Here is a 21,607-nt window from a genome sequence, read left to right as displayed (position 1 = left end):
CTCCTTTTCGACCCAAAATGGAGCGCCTCTCTCCCTCAGAACTTCCTGTGCTGCACAAATTGTTCTTGCCTACACGACATCCTAAACCCATTGAACCTTTGCTGGGGGTGCCCGGCTGACTCCCAACTCTTTGACGGGAGTCTCACGTCTTTGCAGTGACACTTTGTTCTTGATTCCTTGGGGCCCGCTCCTGGGTTCGGTCTCTTGCGAGATGGCTTTTCTTAATTAGCCTCATACCTCTCCCCATGCTTGCCTTGAATCACAGAACATTGCCTAGTGGTGGTCTGTGGCCATGTGTAGTAAAGAGAACTTTTCAGCAAAGAAGGCCTCCGCGTCCTTGTGTATTGCAGCATCCTACCAACTCCCACTTGCCATCTCTCTACGCCTGCAGGGCGGGGGCATCCCTGAAGGGGTCAACCCTCCGGAAGGTCACGGCATGAACTTCGTTGTTGTCAGAAGCGGGATTCCGTAAAATGCGCGCTCAGGGATGCTTTTGAGGAGCTGCCGGGAAGTGCACGAGGCTGTCCTGGTTTCAGCTGGGATAGGGTTCCTTGTCTTCCCAGTAGCTGGTATGGAGCTGGGTTCTGGATTTCGGATGACAGTGATGCTGATAACACGCCGATCTTTCAGTTGTTGCAGAGCACTGCTTACACAGAGTCAAGGACGTTCCAGCTGCCCATAGCGCCCTGGAGCCAGGAGGCTGCGGGTGCACCACGAGCTGGGAGGGGACGCAGCCAGGACAGCTGGCCCAAACGGGCCAGAGCCATGTCCCATACCGCATGGGGTCGTGCCGAAGACTGGGACTGAGCGGGTTGGCCGGAGTGTGGCTGCCACCGCGCGGGGTCTGTCTGGGCATCATCACTCGGTGGGCAGTGAGCAATTGCGTTGTGCATCGCTGTGCATTCATCCTGGAGGAGAGAAGGCTCGGGGGGATCATAGCAATGTCTAGGCATCCCCAAAGGGAGGATGCAAAGAAGACGGAGCCAGGCTCTTGTCAGCGGTGCCCAGCGGCCGTACGGCTCTACGTGGCCCTGCTTCAGCAGGGGGGCTGGAGCAGATGACCTCCAGAGGTCCCTTCCATCCCCAGCCCTTCTCTGAGCTTCCTTCTGGGTAAAACACAGGCCCCTTTTACACCACTGACACAGAAGATGGCGTAGGATGCCACCACTTCACGTAACCAATGAGGCGCTGCTCATTTCTATCGTCCTCCTGAGACAGCCAAGAGGTGCCGATGCTCCTGATTTTCTCTAAACAACCCTAGGCTTCTCAGTCACGTTCCCACTGTCTCTGGCCAATTTCCACCTTCCCAGGTGATAAGTTGTTCCTCAGTTTCTTCTTGTGTCCTCATCAATGGTGGAACGCAAAAAGCAATGCAACTTTCCAAGACTCCTTTGGGAGAATTAGAAAGCAGGTATTCTTTATTAACAGCGCTGGGTGTGTGGGGGATAATTCCACCCAACACGTACACCTAAGCAAGACAAGGAGTACTTTATTCATGGTACGGTGATATCCGTATTCATGCAGTTTGCAAGAAAGGGCAGGATTTATGCTAATGGTTTCTCAGACCTAATTATCATATTGCCCCTCCTACTATCGCAGGCACAGTAACCTCTGGTGGTCGCACTTTGGGGGCTTTCTGATAAAGGCTCATAGTTTTTTTCGTCTTGAACTTCTTTCTGTTTTGCACATGCTCAGTCATTGTTTAACTGCTTCAGCACTTTTGATCTTTTATAAGCTCAGCTAACTTAATTGTTTTAAGTTCTACTTTGGGCACCGTGTTCCTTCTTCAGCCTGGATTTTATGCATACAGCTGAGTCTTCTTATCGCGTGAGGCTGATACAACAACTGAGAATTTTCAGCAATCCCTTCGGGTCACAGTTACACATTTTGTGTTTTATACTCGTTGTTTCCATGGTCTCTTCAGGATGCCTCCAATGCTCAGGTGTCCAGCTGCACGTCAAGGACATCCCTGGCTCCCAGGGGCAGTTCCCAGGCCGACCTCCTGGCCTGGACCCCAGCCTGGCAGACGTGGCTCCTGTCAGCGTGGAGCAGCCATCTCACGTCAGCATTGTCTCACAACGGCCAGGTGACCTCTGTCAGTGCTGCCATCAGGGACACCCCGAGACCCTTCTGATGTCACCCTATGACCTCACAAAAGGTGGCTGGCTATAAGTGCCCTGAGCGGCGCGCCTGCGGCCAGTCCGGCTGGTGGTGGTCGAGAGCTCGAGGTCCCACGGCTGGAAGGAGAGAGAGGCGGAGGTGTTGCAAGAGGCACACGCGAAGCCATTCTTGTTGCACGCGAGCCATCGAGGGCCTTCGGTAAGGGTCTCAAATCTATAGACATCTATGTACCTCATCTGTCCTAAGCGCAGTCTTGCCAAGTATAACCGATGATAAGCGTATTTGCCATTCTAATAGCAATGTTTGCAATCCATACACGGAATGTTGACAGCTACAGTACTCTAGACAACTTGGTTGAACCTAGAAAGCTAACGTCTGTTTGCTGCTAGAATATTTTCTTCCTGGTTCTATCTGCAGTAGTCCTCCTGGTGGCACGCTGGTGACACGTGAGGCGTTGAGGTCCTGCCGGCGACCCGCGAGGCAAGGGAGGTGCTGAAGACCCCAGGCTGCTGATAAGCGCCTGCCACCAAGGCAGCCTCCCCCAGAGGACGACCAGCTCCACGTCGCAGCGGCGGCAGGCACCATGAGCCGGCCACAGCAGCAGGAGCAGCCAGAGGAGGCCCCCGAGGACGAGACATGCCCCATCTGCTTGGACCAGCTGTCCAACGCAGCTTGCGTGGACCCCTGCAGGCACTCCTTCTGCCTGGATTGCATCCAGGCCTGGGCTGCAGAAAGAAACACCTGCCCGCTGTGCCGCGGGCCCATCGTTGGAGTTGTGCGCCTGGCCCGACGACCCCGCAGAAGATTGCAACGCGACGCGCGGCTGGAGCGGCGGCAGCAGCAGCAGCAGCAGCGGCAGAGGAGCCCCTCAGGCTACCGCTCCCGCAGCGCCTCGCCCAGGCGCAGGGAGCGCAGCCCCTTTGAAGCGCGAGAGCTTGTCCGCAGCCGCTCCTGGCGCTTGGGGCAGGACAGGCACAGACTGCCACTGCCCCTGTGGTACGACAACCCGGAGGACATAGAGTGGCTACGTCGGGTCCAGCAGGAGGAGCCGGGGTCTGGCGACCACGCGGGCCGGCAGGCCAGGCCCCGCAACTGAGCAGGCGGCCGCGCCTCACCTGGGGACGGGCTGGGGGTGGCAGCCACAATTACCCCAAGAATAAATTACAACTTTTCCACCCTGCAAAGCCTCTGCCTGCACTTATTCCTGCATCGGTCAGAAGGGGGGGAGGGGCAGGGGGGGGGACGGACTGAACGCAGTCCTCTGCCTGCGCCACAGATTGGTTTGGGGATGTCCGCTCCTCATGGGGAGCGGCTGCGGGTTGTGGGTCCCCGAGTGAGACTTGGGGATGAGAAGTCATTTGGGGGATGAGAAGTCGTCATGGGAATGGGAAAGTGTTGGGGATGGGAGCAGCCACAGAGGTGACCTGGCCCGACTGGGAAAAAGGCTGACAGCAAAAGCCTCCTAAAAGCCTGCCAGAAGAGAATGCCTGCCAGCTGGGAACCGGGCCTCGCAACCTGCAGCATCCTTGGAAGGCGCTGCTGGCCTCCTGCAAGTGCAGCCTAAGGGTACCTAAGAACCAGAGACTTCCTGAAGACACCAGCACCAAGGGCAAAAGCAAGGAACTACAAGAGCAACGGACTGTCTGAGAAGGAGGAACGGCTCTGGGAAAGGTGTCCTTCTCAGAGACTAGGAAGCATCGGTGTCTATCGCTTGTCTCAGGTGAAACACAGAAATTAGCAGCGGCTTTTGGCTGCTCTGAGGAGGTGGTGTCCTCTGCCCTCTTCTGTCTCTCTTGATAGAAAAAGGACTCCTTTTCGACCCAAAATGGAGCGCCTCTCTCCCTCAGAACTTCCTGTGCTGCACAAATTATTCTTGCCTACACGACATCCTAAACCCATTGAACCTTTGCTGGGGGTGCCCGGCTGACTCCCAACTCTTTGACGGGAGTCTCACGTCTTTGCAGTGACACTTTGTTCTTGATTCCTTGGGGCCCGCTCCTGGGTTCGGTCTCTTGCGAGATGGCTTTTCTTAATTAGCCTCATACCTCTCCCCATGCTTGCCTTGAATCACAGAACATTGCCTAGTGGTGGTCTGTGGCCATGTGTAGTAAAGAGAACTTTTCAGCAAAGAAGGCCTCCGCGTCCTTGTGTATTGCAGCATCCTACCAACTCCCACTTGCCATCTCTCTACGCCTGCAGGGCGGGGGCATCCCTGAAGGGGTCAACCCTCCGGAAGGTCACGGCATGAACTTCGTTGTTGTCAGAAGCGGGATTCCGTAAAATGCGCGCTCAGGGATGCTTTTGAGGAGCTGCCGGGAAGTGCACGAGGCTGTCCTGGTTTCAGCTGGGATAGGGTTCCTTGTCTTCCCAGTAGCTGGTATGGAGCTGGGTTCTGGATTTCGGATGACAGTGATGCTGATAACACGCCGATCTTTCAGTTGTTGCAGAGCACTGCTTACACAGAGTCAAGGACGTTCCAGCTGCCCATAGCGCCCTGGAGCCAGGAGGCTGCGGGTGCACCACGAGCTGGGAGGGGACGCAGCCAGGACAGCTGGCCCAAACGGGCCAGAGCCATGTCCCATACCGCATGGGGTCGTGCCGAAGACTGGGACTGAGCGGGTTGGCCGGAGTGTGGCTGCCACCGCGCGGGGTCTGTCTGGGCATCATCACTCGGTGGGCAGTGAGCAATTGCGTTGTGCATCGCTGTGCATTCATCCTGGAGGAGAGAAGGCTCGGGGGGATCATAGCAATGTCTAGGCATCCCCAAAGGGAGGATGCAAAGAAGACGGAGCCAGGCTCTTGTCAGCGGTGCCCAGCGGCCGTACGGCTCTACGTGGCCCTGCTTCAGCAGGGGGGCTGGAGCAGATGACCTCCAGAGGTCCCTTCCATCCCCAGCCCTTCTCTGAGCTTCCTTCTGGGTAAAACACAGGCCCCTTTTACACCACTGACACAGAAGATGGCGTAGGATGCCACCACTTCACGTAACCAATGAGGCGCTGCTCATTTCTATCGTCCTCCTGAGACAGCCAAGAGGTGCCGATGCTCCTGATTTTCTCTAAACAACCCTAGGCTTCTCAGTCACGTTCCCACTGTCTCTGGCCAATTTCCACCTTCCCAGGTGATAAGTTGTTCCTCAGTTTCTTCTTGTGTCCTCATCAATGGTGGAACGCAAAAAGCAATGCAACTTTCCAAGACTCCTTTGGGAGAATTAGAAAGCAGGTATTCTTTATTAACAGCGCTGGGTGTGTGGGGGATAATTCCACCCAACACGTACACCTAAGCAAGACAAGGAGTACTTTATTCATGGTACGGTGATATCCGTATTCATGCAGTTTGCAAGAAAGGGCAGGATTTATGCTAATGGTTTCTCAGACCTAATTATCATATTGCCCCTCCTACTATCGCAGGCACAGTAACCTCTGGTGGTCGCACTTTGGGGGCTTTCTGATAAAGGCTCATAGTTTTTTTCGTCTTGAACTTCTTTCTGTTTTGCACATGCTCAGTCATTGTTTAACTGCTTCAGCTCTTTTGATCTTTTATAAGCTCAGCTAACTTAATTGTTTTAAGTTCTACTTTGGGCACCGTGTTCCTTCTTCAGCCTGGATTTTATGCATACAGCTGAGTCTTCTTATCGCGTGAGGCTGATACAACAACTGAGAATTTTCAGCAATCCCTTCGGGTCACAGTTACACATTTTGTGTTTTATACTCGTTGTTTCCATGGTCTCTTCAGGATGCCTCCAATGCTCAGGTGTCCAGCTGCACGTCAAGGACATCCCTGGCTCCCAGGGGCAGTTCCCAGGCCGACCTCCTGGCCTGGACCCCAGCCTGGCAGACGTGGCTCCTGTCAGCGTGGAGCAGCCATCTCACGTCAGCATTGTCTCACAACGGCCAGGTGACCTCTGTCAGTGCTGCCATCAGGGACACCCCGAGACCCTTCTGATGTCACCCTATGACCTCACAAAAGGTGGCTGGCTATAAGTGCCCTGAGCGGCGCGCCTGCGGCCAGTCCGGCTGGTGGTGGTCGAGAGCTCGAGGTCCCACGGCTGGAAGGAGAGAGAGGCGGAGGTGTTGCAAGAGGCACACGCGAAGCCATTCTTGTTGCACGCGAGCCATCGAGGGCCTTCGGTAAGGGTCTCAAATCTATAGACATCTATGTACCTCATCTGTCCTAAGCGCAGTCTTGCCAAGTATAACCGATGATAAGCGTATTTGCCATTCTAATAGCAATGTTTGCAATCCATACACGGAATGTTGACAGCTACAGTACTCTAGACAACTTGGTTGAACCTAGAAAGCTAACGTCTGTTTGCTGCTAGAATATTTTCTTCCTGGTTCTATCTGCAGTAGTCCTCCTGGTGGCACGCTGGTGACACGTGAGGCGTTGAGGTCCTGCCGGCGACCCGCGAGGCAAGGGAGGTGCTGAAGACCCCAGGCTGCTGATAAGCGCCTGCCACCAAGGCAGCCTCCCCCAGAGGACGACCAGCTCCACGTCGCAGCGGCGGCAGGCACCATGAGCCGGCCACAGCAGCAGGAGCAGCCAGAGGAGGCCCCCGAGGACGAGACATGCCCCATCTGCTTGGACCAGCTGTCCAACGCAGCTTGCGTGGACCCCTGCAGGCACTCCTTCTGCCTGGATTGCATCCAGGCCTGGGCTGCAGAAAGAAACACCTGCCCGCTGTGCCGCGGGCCCATCGTTGGAGTTGTGCGCCTGGCCCGACGACCCCGCAGAAGATTGCAACGCGACGCGCGGCTGGAGCGGCGGCAGCAGCAGCAGCAGCAGCGGCAGAGGAGCCCCTCAGGCTACCGCTCCCGCAGCGCCTCGCCCAGGCGCAGGGAGCGCAGCCCCTTTGAAGCGCGACAGCTTGTCCGCAGCCGCTCCTGGCGCTTGGGGCAGGACAGGCACAGACTGCCACTGCCCCTGTGGTACGACAACCCGGAGGACATAGAGTGGCTACGTCGGGTCCAGCAGGAGGAGCCGGGGTCTGGCGACCACGCGGGCCGGCAGGCCAGGCCCCGCAACTGAGCAGGCGGCCGCGCCTCACCTGGGGACGGGCTGGGGGTGGCAGCCACAATTACCCCAAGAATAAATTACAACTTTTCCACCCTGCAAAGCCTCTGCCTGCACTTATTCCTGCATCGGTCAGAAGGGGGGGAGGGGCAGGGGGGGGGACGGACTGAACGCAGTCCTCTGCCTGCGCCACAGATTGGTTTGGGGATGTCCGCTCCTCATGGGGAGCGGCTGCGGGTTGTGGGTCCCCGAGTGAGACTTGGGGATGAGAAGTCATTTGGGGGATGAGAAGTCGTCATGGGAATGGGAAAGTGTTGGGGATGGGAGCAGCCACAGAGGTGACCTGGCCCGACTGGGAAAAAGGCTGACAGCAAAAGCCTCCTAAAAGCCTGCCAGAAGAGAATGCCTGCCAGCTGGGAACCGGGCCTCGCAACCTGCAGCATCCTTGGAAGGCGCTGCTGGCCTCCTGCAAGTGCAGCCTAAGGGTACCTAAGAACCAGAGACTTCCTGAAGACACCAGCACCAAGGGCAAAAGCAAGGAACTACAAGAGCAACGGACTGTCTGAGAAGGAGGAACGGCTCTGGGAAAGGTGTCCTTCTCAGAGACTAGGAAGCATCGGTGTCTATCGCTTGTCTCAGGTGAAACACAGAAATTAGCAGCGGCTTTTGGCTGCTCTGAGGAGGTGGTGTCCTCTGCCCTCTTCTGTCTCTCTTGATAGAAAAAGGACTCCTTTTCGACCCAAAATGGAGCGCCTCTCTCCCTCAGAACTTCCTGTGCTGCACAAATTGTTCTTGCCTACACGACATCCTAAACCCATTGAACCTTTGCTGGGGGTGCCCGGCTGACTCCCAACTCTTTGACGGGAGTCTCACGTCTTTGCAGTGACACTTTGTTCTTGATTCCTTGGGGCCCGCTCCTGGGTTCGGTCTCTTGCGAGATGGCTTTTCTTAATTAGCCTCATACCTCTCCCCATGCTTGCCTTGAATCACAGAACATTGCCTAGTGGTGGTCTGTGGCCATGTGTAGTAAAGAGAACTTTTCAGCAAAGAAGGCCTCCGCGTCCTTGTGTATTGCAGCATCCTACCAACTCCCACTTGCCATCTCTCTACGCCTGCAGGGCGGGGGCATCCCTGAAGGGGTCAACCCTCCGGAAGGTCACGGCATGAACTTCGTTGTTGTCAGAAGCGGGATTCCGTAAAATGCGCGCTCAGGGATGCTTTTGAGGAGCTGCCGGGAAGTGCACGAGGCTGTCCTGGTTTCAGCTGGGATAGGGTTCCTTGTCTTCCCAGTAGCTGGTATGGAGCTGGGTTCTGGATTTCGGATGACAGTGATGCTGATAACACGCCGATCTTTCAGTTGTTGCAGAGCACTGCTTACACAGAGTCAAGGACGTTCCAGCTGCCCATAGCGCCCTGGAGCCAGGAGGCTGCGGGTGCACCACGAGCTGGGAGGGGACGCAGCCAGGACAGCTGGCCCAAACGGGCCAGAGCCATGTCCCATACCGCATGGGGTCGTGCCGAAGACTGGGACTGAGCGGGTTGGCCGGAGTGTGGCTGCCACCGCGCGGGGTCTGTCTGGGCATCATCACTCGGTGGGCAGTGAGCAATTGCGTTGTGCATCGCTGTGCATTCATCCTGGAGGAGAGAAGGCTCGGGGGGATCATAGCAATGTCTAGGCATCCCCAAAGGGAGGATGCAAAGAAGACGGAGCCAGGCTCTTGTCAGCGGTGCCCAGCGGCCGTACGGCTCTACGTGGCCCTGCTTCAGCAGGGGGGCTGGAGCAGATGACCTCCAGAGGTCCCTTCCATCCCCAGCCCTTCTCTGAGCTTCCTTCTGGGTAAAACACAGGCCCCTTTTACACCACTGACACAGAAGATGGCGTAGGATGCCACCACTTCACGTAACCAATGAGGCGCTGCTCATTTCTATCGTCCTCCTGAGACAGCCAAGAGGTGCCGATGCTCCTGATTTTCTCTAAACAACCCTAGGCTTCTCAGTCACGTTCCCACTGTCTCTGGCCAATTTCCACCTTCCCAGGTGATAAGTTGTTCCTCAGTTTCTTCTTGTGTCCTCATCAATGGTGGAACGCAAAAAGCAATGCAACTTTCCAAGACTCCTTTGGGAGAATTAGAAAGCAGGTATTCTTTATTAACAGCGCTGGGTGTGTGGGGGATAATTCCACCCAACACGTACACCTAAGCAAGACAAGGAGTACTTTATTCATGGTACGGTGATATCCGTATTCATGCAGTTTGCAAGAAAGGGCAGGATTTATGCTAATGGTTTCTCAGACCTAATTATCATATTGCCCCTCCTACTATCGCAGGCACAGTAACCTCTGGTGGTCGTACTTTGGGGGCTTTCTGATAAAGGCTCATAGTTTTTTTCGTCTTGAACTTCTTTCTGTTTTGCACATGCTCAGTCATTGTTTAACTGCTTCAGCACTTTTGATCTTTTATAAGCTCAGCTAACTTAATTGTTTTAAGTTCTACTTTGGGCACCGTGTTCCTTCTTCAGCCTGGATTTTATGCATACAGCTGAGTCTTCTTATCGCGTGAGGCTGATACAACAACTGAGAATTTTCAGCAATCCCTTCGGGTCACAGTTACACATTTTGTGTTTTATACTCGTTGTTTCCATGGTCTCTTCAGGATGCCTCCAATGCTCAGGTGTCCAGCTGCACGTCAAGGACATCCCTGGCTCCCAGGGGCAGTTCCCAGGCTGACCTCCTGGCCTGGACCCCAGCCTGGCAGACGTGGCTCCTGTCAGCGTGGAGCAGCCATCTCACGTCAGCATTGTCTCACAACGGTCAGGTGACCTCTGTCAGTGCTGCCATCAGGGACACCCCGAGACCCTTCTGATGTCACCCTATGACCTCACAAAAGGTGGCTGGCTATAAGTGCCCTGAGCGGCGCGCCTGCGGCCAGTCCGGCTGGTGGTGGTCGAGAGCTCGAGGTCCCACGGCTGGAAGGAGAGAGAGGCGGAGGTGTTGCAAGAGGCACACGCGAAGCCATTCTTGTTGCACGCGAGCCATCGAGGGCCTTCGGTAAGGGTCTCAAATCTATAGACATCTATGTACCTCATCTGTCCTAAGCGCAGTCTTGCCAAGTATAACCGATGATAAGCGTATTTGCCATTCTAATAGCAATGTTTGCAATCCATACACGGAATGTTGACAGCTACAGTACTCTAGACAACTTGGTTGAACCTAGAAAGCTAACGTCTGTTTGCTGCTAGAATATTTTCTTCCTGGTTCTATCTGCAGTAGTCCTCCTGGTGGCACGCTGGTGACACGTGAGGCGTTGAGGTCCTGCCGGCGACCCGCGAGGCAAGGGAGGTGCTGAAGACCCCAGGCTGCTGATAAGCGCCTGCCACCAAGGCAGCCTCCCCCAGAGGACGACCAGCTCCACGTCGCAGCGGCGGCAGGCACCATGAGCCGGCCACAGCAGCAGGAGCAGCCAGAGGAGGCCCCCGAGGACGAGACATGCCCCATCTGCTTGGACCAGCTGTCCAACGCAGCTTGCGTGGACCCCTGCAGGCACTCCTTCTGCCTGGATTGCATCCAGGCCTGGGCTGCAGAAAGAAACACCTGCCCGCTGTGCCGCGGGCCCATCGTTGGAGTTGTGCGCCTGGCCCGACGACCCCGCAGAAGATTGCAACGCGACGCGCGGCTGGAGCGGCGGCAGCAGCAGCAGCAGCAGCGGCAGAGGAGCCCCTCAGGCTACCGCTCCCGCAGCACCTCGCCCAGGCGCAGGGAGCGCAGCCCCTTTGAACCGCGACAGCTTGTCCGCAGCCGCTCCTGGCGCTTGGGGCAGGACAGGCACAGACTGCCACTGCCCCTGTGGTACGACAACCCGGAGGACATAGAGTGGCTACGTCGGGTCCAGCAGGAGGAGCCGGGGTCTGGCGACCACGCGGGCCGGCAGGCCAGGCCCCGCAACTGAGCAGGCGGCCGCGCCTCACCTGGGGACGGGCTGGGGGTGGCAGCCACAATTACCCCAAGAATAAATTACAACTTTTCCACCCTGCAAAGCCTCTGCCTGCACTTATTCCTGCATCGGTCAGAAGGGGGGGAGGGGCAGGGGGGGGGACGGACTGAACGCAGTCCTCTGCCTGCGCCACAGATTGGTTTGGGGATGTCCGCTCCTCATGGGGAGCGGCTGCGGGTTGTGGGTCCCCGAGTGAGACTTGGGGATGAGAAGTCATTTGGGGGATGAGAAGTCGTCATGGGAATGGGAAAGTGTTGGGGATGGGAGCAGCCACAGAGGTGACCTGGCCCGACTGGGAAAAAGGCTGACAGCAAAAGCCTCCTAAAAGCCTGCCAGAAGAGAATGCCTGCCAGCTGGGAACTGGGCCTCGCAACCTGCAGCATCCTTGGAAGGCGCTGCTGGCCTCCTGCAAGTGCAGCCTAAGGGTACCTAAGAACCAGAGACTTCCTGAAGACACCAGCACCAAGGGCAAAAGCAAGGAACTACAAGAGCAACGGACTGTCTGAGAAGGAGGAACGGCTCTGGGAAAGGTGTCCTTCTCAGAGACTAGGAAGCATCGGTGTCTATCGCTTGTCTCAGGTGAAACACAGAAATTAGCAGCGGCTTTTGGCTGCTCTGAGGAGGTGGTGTCCTCTGCCCTCTTCTGTCTCTCTTGATAGAAAAAGGACTCCTTTTCGACCCAAAATGGAGCGCCTCTCTCCCTCAGAACTTCCTGTGCTGCACAAATTGTTCTTGCCTACACGACATCCTAAACCCATTGAACCTTTGCTGGGGGTGCCCGGCTGACTCCCAACTCTTTGACGGGAGTCTCACGTCTTTGCAGTGACACTTTGTTCTTGATTCCTTGGGGCCCGCTCCTGGGTTCGGTCTCTTGCGAGATGGCTTTTCTTAATTAGCCTCATACCTCTCCCCATGCTTGCCTTGAATCACAGAACATTGCCTAGTGGTGGTCTGTGGCCATGTGTAGTAAAGAGAACTTTTCAGCAAAGAAGGCCTCCGCGTCCTTGTGTATTGCAGCATCCTACCAACTCCCACTTGCCATCTCTCTACGCCTGCAGGGCGGGGGCATCCCTGAAGGGGTCAACCCTCCGGAAGGTCACGGCATGAACTTCGTTGTTGTCAGAAGCGGGATTCCGTAAAATGCGCGCTCAGGGATGCTTTTGAGGAGCTGCCGGGAAGTGCACGAGGCTGTCCTGGTTTCAGCTGGGATAGGGTTCCTTGTCTTCCCAGTAGCTGGTATGGAGCTGGGTTCTGGATTTCGGATGACAGTGATGCTGATAACACGCCGATCTTTCAGTTGTTGCAGAGCACTGCTTACACAGAGTCAAGGACGTTCCAGCTGCCCATAGCGCCCTGGAGCCAGGAGGCTGCGGGTGCACCACGAGCTGGGAGGGGACGCAGCCAGGACAGCTGGCCCAAACCGGCCAGAGCCATGTCCCATACCGCATGGGGTCGTGCCGAAGACTGGGACTGAGCGGGTTGGCCGGAGCGTGGCTGCCACCGCGCGGGGTCTGTCTGGGCATCATCACTCGGTGGGCAGTGAGCAATTGCGTTGTGCATCGCTGTGCATTCATCCTGGAGGAGAGAAGGCTCGGGGGGATCATAGCAATGTCTAGGCATCCCCAAAGGGAGGATGCAAAGAAGACGGAGCCAGGCTCTTGTCAGCGGTGCCCAGCGGCCGTACGGCTCTACGTGGCCCTGCTTCAGCAGGGGGGCTGGAGCAGATGACCTCCAGAGGTCCCTTCCATCCCCAGCCCTTCTCTGAGCTTCCTTCTGGGTAAAACACAGGCCCCTTTTACACCACTGACACAGAAGATGGCGTAGGATGCCACCACTTCACGTAACCAATGAGGCGCTGCTCATTTCTATCGTCCTCCTGAGACAGCCAAGAGGTGCCGATGCTCCTGATTTTCTCTAAACAACCCTAGGCTTCTCAGTCACGTTCCCACTGTCTCTGGCCAATTTCCACCTTCCCAGGTGATAAGTTGTTCCTCAGTTTCTTCTTGTGTCCTCATCAATGGTGGAACGCAAAAAGCAATGCAACTTTCCAAGACTCCTTTGGGAGAATTAGAAAGCAGGTATTCTTTATTAACAGCGCTGGGTGTGTGGGGGATAATTCCACCCAACACGTACACCTAAGCAAGACAAGGAGTACTTTATTCATGGTACGGTGATATCCGTATTCATGCAGTTTGCAAGAAAGGGCAGGATTTATGCTAATGGTTTCTCAGACCTAATTATCATATTGCCCCTCCTACTATCGCAGGCACAGTAACCTCTGGTGGTTGCACTTTGGGGGCTTTCTGATAAAGGCTCATAGTTTTTTTCGTCTTGAACTTCTTTCTGTTTTGCACATGCTCAGTCATTGTTTAACTGCTTCAGCACTTTTGATCTTTTATAAGCTCAGCTAACTTAATTGTTTTAAGTTCTACTTTGGGCACCGTGTTCCTTCTTCAGCCTGGATTTTATGCATACAGCTGAGTCTTCTTATCGCGTGAGGCTGATACAACAACTGAGAATTTTCAGCAATCCCTTCGGGTCACAGTTACACATTTTGTGTTTTATACTCGTTGTTTCCATGGTCTCTTCAGGATGCCTCCAATGCTCAGGTGTCCAGCTGCACGTCAAGGACATCCCTGGCTCCCAGGGGCAGTTCCCAGGCCGACCTCCTGGCCTGGACCCCAGCCTGGCAGACGTGGCTCCTGTCAGCGTGGAGCAGCCATCTCACGTCAGCATTGTCTCACAACGGTCAGGTGACCTCTGTCAGTGCTGCCATCAGGGACACCCCGAGACCCTTCTGATGTCACCCTATGACCTCACAAAAGGTGGCTGGCTATAAGTGCCCTGAGCGGCGCGCCTGCGGCCAGTCCGGCTGGTGGTGGTCGAGAGCTCGAGGTCCCACGGCTGGAAGAAGAGAGAGGCGGAGGTGTTGCAAGAGGCACACGCGAAGCCATTCTTGTTGCACGCGAGCCATCGAGGGCCTTCGGTAAGGGTCTCAAATCTATAGACATCTATGTACCTCATCTGTCCTAAGCGCAGTCTTGCCAAGTATAACCGATGATAAGCGTATTTGCCATTCTAATAGCAATGTTTGCAATCCATACACGGAATGTTGACAGCTACAGTACTCTAGACAACTTGGTTGAACCTAGAAAGCTAACGTCTGTTTGCTGCTAGAATATTTTCTTCCTGGTTCTATCTGCAGTAGTCCTCCTGGTGGCACGCTGGTGACACGTGAGGCGTTGAGGTCCTGCCGGCGACCCGCGAGGCAAGGGAGGTGCTGAAGACCCCAGGCTGCTGATAAGCGCCTGCCACCAAGGCAGCCTCCCCCAGAGGACGACCAGCTCCACGTCGCAGCGGCGGCAGGCACCATGAGCCGGCCACAGCAGCAGGAGCAGCCAGAGGAGGCCCCCGAGGACGAGACATGCCCCATCTGCTTGGACCAGCTGTCCAACGCAGCTTGCGTGGACCCCTGCAGGCACTCCTTCTGCCTGGATTGCATCCAGGCCTGGGCTGCAGAAAGAAACACCTGCCCGCTGTGCCGCGGGCCCATCGTTGGAGTTGTGCGCCTGGCCCGACGACCCCGCAGAAGATTGCAACGCGACGCGCGGCTGGAGCGGCGGCAGCAGCAGCAGCAGCAGCGGCAGAGGAGCCCCTCAGGCTACCGCTCCCGCAGCGCCTCGCCCAGGCGCAGGGAGCGCAGCCCCTTTGAAGCGCGACAGCTTGTCCGCAGCCGCTCCTGGCGCTTGGGGCAGGACAGGCACAGACTGCCACTGCCCCTGTGGTACGACAACCCGGAGGACATAGAGTGGCTACGTCGGGTCCAGCAGGAGGAGCCGGGGTCTAGCGACCACGCGGGCCGGCAGGCCAGGCCCCGCAACTGAGCAGGCAGCCGCGCCTCACCTGGGGACGGGCTGGGGGTGGCAGCCACAATTACCCCAAGAATAAATTACAACTTTTCCACCCTGCAAAGCCTCTGCCTGCACTTATTCCTGCATCGGTCAGAAGGGGGGGAGGGGCGGGGGGGGACGGACTGAACGCAGTCCTCTGCCTGCGCCACAGATTGGTTTGGGGATGTCCGCTCCTCATGGGGAGCGGCTGCGGGTGGCGGGTCCCTGAGTGAGACTTGGGGGTGAGAAGTCATTTGGGGGATGAGAAGTCGTCATGGGAATGGGAAAGTGTTGGGGATGGGAGCAGCCACAGAGGTGACCTGGCCCGACTGGGAAAAAGGCTGACAGCAAAAGTCTCCTAAAAGCCTGCCAGAAGAGAATGCCTGCCAGCTGGGAACCGGACCTGGCAACCTGCAGCATCCTTGGAAGGCGCTGCTGGCCTCCTGCAAGTGCAGCCTAAGGGTACCTAAGAACCAGAGACTTCCTGAAGACACCAGCACCAAGGGCAAAAGCAAGGAACTACAAGAGCAACGGACTGTCTGAGAAGGAGGAACGGCTCTGGGAAAGGTGTCCTTCTCAGAGACTAGGAAGCATCGGTGTCTATCGCTTGTCTCAGGTGAAACACAGAAATTAGCAGCGGCTTTTGGCTGCTCTGAGGAGGTGGTGTCCTCTGCCCTCTTCTGTCTCTCTTGATAGAAAAAGGACTCCTTTTTGACCCAAAATGGAGCGCCTCTCTCCCTCAGAACTTCCTGTGCTGCACAAATTGTTCTTGCCTACACGACATCCTAAACCCATTGAACCTTTGCTGGGGATGCCCGGCTGACTCCCAACTCTTTGACAGGAGTCTCACGTCTTTGCAGTGACACTTTGTTCTTGATTCCTTGGGGCCCGCTCCTGGGTTCGGTCTCTTGCGAGATGGCTTTTCTTAATTAGCCTCATACCTCTCCCCATGCTTGCCTTGAATCACAGAACATTGCCTAGTGGTGGTCTGTGGCCATGTGTAGTAAAGAGAACTTTTCAGCAAAGAAGGCCTCCGCGTCCTTGTGTATTGCAGCATCCTACCAACTCCCACTTGCCATCTCTCTACGCCTGCAGGGCGGGGGCATCCCTGAAGGGGTCAACCCTCCGGAAGGTCACGGCATGAACTTCGTTGTTGTCAGAAGCGGGATTCCGTAAAATGCGCGCTCAGGGATGCTTTTGAGGAGCTGCCGGGAAGTGCACGAGGCTGTCCTGGTTTCAGCTGGGACAGAGTTCCTTGTTTTCCCAGTAGCTGGTATGGAGCTGGGTTCTGGATTTCGGATGACAGTGATGCTGATAACACGCCGATCTTTCAGTTGTTGCAGAGCACTGCTTACACAGAGTCAAGGACGTTCCAGCTGCCCATAGCGCCCTGGAGCCAGGAGGCTGCGGGTGCACCACGAGCTGGGAGGGGACGCAGCCAGGACAGCTGGCCCAAACGGGCCAGAGCCATGTCCCATACCGCATGGGGTCGTGTTTAGCTATGGATATGGGTTGGCTGGCCAGGGTTTGGGGGGGACAACTGCTTGGGGATAGAGTGGGCGTTGGTCATCGGGTGATGAGCAGCAATTGCACTGTGCATCACTTGCTTTGTACATATTATTTCTCTTCCTTTCCTGTCGTACTAAACTGCCTTTGTCTCAACCAACTAGCTTTTACTTTTTCCCCCACTCTAATTCTCTTCCCCATCCCACTGGGGGAAGTGGAGGGGTGTGGACTGAGCAAATAGCTGTTTGGTGCTGAGCTGCCAGCCAGGTCAATCCACAGGAAAAGCGTACCAGAAAATATCCCAGAGCATTCAAAGTATGACCTGATCTGTTTTCTGTCGTGGGAAAAGCCAGCTTTGGCTAGAAGTCTAAAGAGGTATTAATACAAAATAGAGCTATGTAACATCAAAAATAAATGCCATCTAGAGAAAAGGTCTAGGCAGAAGTGTCTGCATACATATATATTTCCCACTGGTTTTCAGTTAGTAGTTATTAAATTAGAAAAATTAATAAAAATGTGATGCTGTATTTAGAACTACATATAATTTGCTTTTGTTCAAAAATTTTTACCTTATTCTATCCATGAAATGTTCAAAATTGTCCAGCGTTGTGATGTTGTAGTTATGTACTTCAAATTGAACATCAGGGTTAATATTTCTAATAGAGGAAACAAAATGAGTCAATGTTAATAAAGACAGTAATTTGCATTTTACTCCCTAACTTCACAAGTGCTGCTACAGTCTTAAGCTTCCAATCCAAGGGCACAAATGCACCCAGATTTGTCAAAAGTTCACAATTCAATGATGAGAAAAAAGAAACCCAAATGAACCAAACAACAAAACCCCCCAAGATATTGAAGCAGCATAGTTTATATCAAACTTCTTGGTAAAATTAGCTATATGTGGAAGTAGATTCACATTAAGGCTCTGGGCAGGTTAAAAGTGTCCTTAAAGTATCAGCCATTCCCACAGCCATTTTATACTCAGATGTCTAAATTAGACCTTGCTACCTTGCAAGTGATTAAGAGTTAAATATTTTTCTGTAGCAGCATCCAGGATAACTACACTGCATACCCACTTCTGTAAGTCATACCTCAAGGTATCCTCTGCTGCTTGCACTTTACTTAATCCAGCTTGATGAGGTTGGAAGAAGAGTCTGTTCATGTTTGCCAGTTCCACTTTGTCATAATCAAACAGAAGAAGCTACAATAAAGATTGTATTAACACGTGAATCTCCAAATACTCCACGAACGGAGCACTATAGCAAGCCATTTTAAACAGAAAAACTAATTATAAAATCAAGAACAACCACCAAAAAAAACCAACACTCAAATAAATGACACCCTCCAGTTCAACTTATTTCATATATAAAAGTTACCAATATTGTAAATGTGGAAGACTGAATTCTAGCTGCCAGTCACCAGGAAATGATTTGTTAAGTCATGAAAACTGCTGTTGCTTTTTGTTTGTTTGTTTTTTAAAAAGCAGCAATTTGAATTTGCTCATTTGATCTACACTAAAAATATTCATCAGACTATCAACATGGACATTAACACCTCTTCTCACATTCCTACTTGCCATTATGACATTAGCTAAAATGTGTCATTTCTTTCACTTGTGTCTTGTTCTTCAAAAACAATTAACTTAAAATACCTACAGAATACACAGGTATGTTGATTATGAATTTTGATTCAATAGCCCAACGTCCTTTTCTAGGTAAAAAACGCTGGTCTACAGGAAATTCTCCTTCAGAGGAAGGGAGAACAAACTTCACAATAAAAAAATTGCATCACCTCTCTATTAAGAAACTTCTTAAGTTCCAAGAGTAAATGGTGAGGTTTAGCCTGGAAATGCAAACATCTAAACCATTCCCCAAATTCCTCCTTTTAAAGAAAAGCCTGTTGACTCAGTAGGTTCTTGCTATCTATATACACATTATTATTAAGTCTGCTAAATTTTTACCTCTGTCATATCATGAACTGATTTTTGTGGCAAAAACGTCTGACATCTACAGCAGCACAATTTCTTGAATATCAACTTGTTCTCATAATGTAGGATTTAATCTTCTATGTGAGCTACCTCCTCCTTTTTCCTCATTTTACCTTCCCGTTGCAGTAATCCAATATGGTTATTAAATATATGGACTCATATACGAGTGCATAGAAGACAAGCATCTGAACAAGAATAGTCCCCATGATATAGGATCAAGCCCCAAACAAATCAATTTTGCTAGCATAAGAACAATACAGACTCTTCATTTGTGATTTTACTCAAGTGCTTTTCCTGAGTGTTTTCTTCACAGTACTTTTATTTGGGCAAAATCAACTGAGGGGAACTGAATCAAACTCTCTATAAAGAAGACTAGTCCATCTGCTACGACGAAGTAGAAGAAGAAAACTCACATTACCTTACCAATGCCACACCTTGTCAACATTTCAGCAGTCACGCTGCCAACTCCGCCAACACCTACTACTGCAACTGTAAAGGTACGGATTTTCTGCAGAAAGAAATAAGGTATGGATCAGCACGTCAAAGGTGATCCTCACAGGCCCAGGGTGGGTGGGGAGAGGAAAAATTATGGGGCTGTTTTAATGCAGATACAAACCTACCTCGTAATCTTTGACAATTCCCATTCTTTTCAGTGCCATCAAACGACTACAAAGAAAAACAGCAACGTTATACAGAAAACGCTCTATTTCTAATAGCAATTTTGCTTTTTGAGCATCTAAAAGTTGTTGTTGCTTAAAAAACAAGGCAGCCAAGCAACAAACTCAGGCCTGCTGTTTTCAGCGCAGTAGTGATTGCCAGCTGCATACAGTCTGAATGAGGTAGTAGATACTTTCCTATTAGCAAAAGCAAAGGAGTACTGACCCTGCAGCAAATCACATGCTTATTCTGCTGGTATGAGTAAGACTAATGAGTTCAGCAGGGCCTGTAACTATTTCAGGAAATGAATCCCAGATTTAAAAGAGGGAAGCCTCTGCTTTAACGAACCATATGTCAGCAGGTCAGTGAAGACTCGTGGGGTTTTTTTGTTTTTTTTTTTTGTTTTTTTTTTTTTTAAATCACACCCCCAGGACCGCTGAGGCTGTCACAGACCCGCAGACCCACCTACTCCAACCGCCCCCCACCACCACGGCCGCCTCCCCCCTCAGCAGCCCCACACGGCCGAGCCCTCCCTCACCCGCAGGGCCGCACCTGTAGGGGTTGGTGTCCGTCACCTCCGCGCTCATGGCCTCGATGCGGGCCCTGGGCGCCCGCCGGCCGCCCCTCTCCCGGGCCAGCTCCTCCTCCAGCTCCCGCAGCCGCCGCTGCAGCCGCAGCACCTCCGCCATCCCTGCGCCACGTCGGGCCCCGCAACGCTTCCGCCGGTGCCACCGGGCCGCCTGCCCCCCGCTCCCGCCGCCTCAGCGAGCGTTCCCACCGCGACGGGGCAGCCTGCGGCGGGCAGCGGGCGGGTTGTGGTGGAGCCAGAGGGCACGGAGCGGTGGCGGCGGAAGAGAAAGCCGCCATCGGAGCTCCCTGCCGGTAACAGCAGGGCTGCGGGAGGAGGCGGCCGGAACGCGGAGCCGCGGTGTGGGGAACGCTTTCCCTAACGGACCCAGCAGCCCGCGGTTGCCGCGGCAACGCTGGGCGGGGCCGCTCCGCAATTTGCTTAGCGGGAGGGTGGCAGCTCCGCAATTTGCGTAGCGGCGCCGGGGGCGGGGCCGCTCCGCGATTTGCGTAGGGGGACGGGGGGGGGGGAGGGAGCGGGGCCGCTCCGTGATTTGCGCAGCGTTGCGGAGGGAGGGTGCGCAGCGTACGCCGGTGGCGCAGCTGCCGGGATGGTGGCGGAGCCGGGCACCAGCGAGGTGCGGCCTCAGCACCGCTTCGACGCGGGCCGGCTGGAGCGGTTGCTGTGCCGCCGGCTGGCCGGCTTCCCGCAGCAGCCCGAGGGGGCTCTGGCCGTCAGGCAGTACAGGTGAGGGGGAGCCTCTCGCCGTGCCCCGTTGGCGAGCTGCGTTGGCCGCGGGGGCAAAGCTCGGCGCCGGGCAGCCGGGGACCTTTAGCACGGCTGGGAGCGGTGTGCTGCTGGAAAAGCCTGCCTGGATCCCCGGAGTGTGCCCCGAGTGCTCGTGAGCGTTGGTGTCCGGCCCGTGCTCGTAGATCTTGGTTTGTCTGATTGCTCTGCAGTTGCTTCAACAAGTAAAAAATCTTAACGCGCACGTAAATGGCTCCCGAAATCGATTTAAGAAGCCTAAGGCTTGCCACAGAAGCAAATACTGTCTGCTGAGGTTCTTACTAATCCTCAAAGCAAGGTATTGCACTGATGGGGTTCCACTTGCGGGCTCCAAAATGCATTTTTATGGGAGCTTCAGCTCATTTGGGTTCCTCAAAGTAGTGGTGTGACTTCAAATCAGGAGCTAACTGTTAAAAAGATAAGCTCAAAAAACCCACACCATGTTAATTCCACCGTAAACACGTCCTCAACCACTCTGTCTGCAGCTATCTCTAAGAAATAGTAGACGATTTTTTATTGTATTCTAATGCAAATATAAGACATCCACTGAATCCTTACCTGTACCGTAATTCTCATGGGTACTACAGTCAAGGAGACTTCAGGAGGGGCCTAAAGAGAATAGCTAGTAGTAAAAAATAAATTTAAAAAAAAAAGCCATTCTTAATGCTTTTGCTGTGTTATTTGTCTTGTGGTTGCACCTAAGGTCTTCAGCTAATCTGTATTTCTTTTGTGCCCGGCAGGGTATTTGTCTGTGCAGTACACCTGTCGAGCTGTTCTGTAGTCTACACCCTAACAGGCTCATGGAGAATGGAAATGTCCAGGGAAACATGAGGGCAAGCATTCACTTGATTTCAGTTTTCCAACAGTTGTCTAATCTTTTATTGGACTAAGTTAGAATAGGTCTTGAAAATGGTCCAGAATGAGGAGGGGGTGGCATATAGATGAGCTCAGGGCCCTGAGGAAAATGAGGATTGATGAGCTTGATTAGGATCTGATGGACGAGGTGTCATGAATGGTTTAACTAGGTTGTTTACTTTTATATAGGCATGTGATTGGAGTGTGTACTTTCTTTGTCACTGCAACGTTCATTCTT

General features: G+C 53.8%; 3 protein-coding genes across 4 annotated transcripts in view; 2 read left to right on the top strand and 1 right to left on the bottom strand.

Annotated features, from left to right (window-relative positions):
* Window positions 1–20,103, bottom strand: part of UBA5 (ubiquitin like modifier activating enzyme 5) — a 41,667-nt gene extending 21,564 nt beyond the window's left edge. Inside the window, exons 1-5 of one of the 2 annotated variants that reach the window (XM_066991988.1) lie at window positions 19,713–20,103; window positions 19,124–19,169; window positions 18,922–19,011; window positions 17,608–17,717; window positions 17,086–17,172 (exon numbers count right to left, since the gene is read on the bottom strand). In XM_066991988.1, coding sequence (XP_066848089.1) covers window positions 17,086–17,172; window positions 17,608–17,717; window positions 18,922–19,011; window positions 19,124–19,169; window positions 19,713–19,849 — 470 coding nt within the window. In that variant the 5' untranslated portion in view covers window positions 19,850–20,103. Of the gene's footprint in view, window positions 1–17,085; window positions 17,173–17,607; window positions 17,718–18,921; window positions 19,012–19,123; window positions 19,170–19,712 lie in introns of those variants that run through there. The other variant, XM_066991989.1, reaches the window with a different exon arrangement.
* On the top strand, window positions 10,073–11,075 carry LOC136790054 (E3 ubiquitin-protein ligase Topors-like). Its single transcript, XM_066991992.1, has 2 exons — window positions 10,073–10,177; window positions 10,397–11,075. Exon 2 carries the CDS (start codon window positions 10,563–10,565, stop codon window positions 11,073–11,075), a length of 513 nt encoding a protein of 170 aa, XP_066848093.1. The 5' UTR covers window positions 10,073–10,177; window positions 10,397–10,562.
* A 159-nt stretch (window positions 20,104–20,262) lies between the features above and the next one.
* Window positions 20,263–21,607, top strand: part of ACAD11 (acyl-CoA dehydrogenase family member 11) — a 29,602-nt gene continuing 28,257 nt past the window's right edge. Inside the window, exon 1 of the mRNA XM_048054484.2 lies at window positions 20,263–20,475. Within this exon, the coding sequence (XP_047910441.2) occupies window positions 20,339–20,475 (137 nt within the window). The 5' untranslated portion in view covers window positions 20,263–20,338. The remainder of the gene's footprint in view (window positions 20,476–21,607) is intronic.

The sequence above is a fragment of the Anser cygnoides genome, chromosome 2 (assembly GCF_040182565.1).
Source record: "Anser cygnoides isolate HZ-2024a breed goose chromosome 2, Taihu_goose_T2T_genome, whole genome shotgun sequence".
In the NCBI taxonomy this organism is placed as follows: Eukaryota; Metazoa; Chordata; class Aves; order Anseriformes; family Anatidae; genus Anser; species Anser cygnoides.
This window is presented reverse-complemented; position numbering and strand designations above follow the sequence as displayed.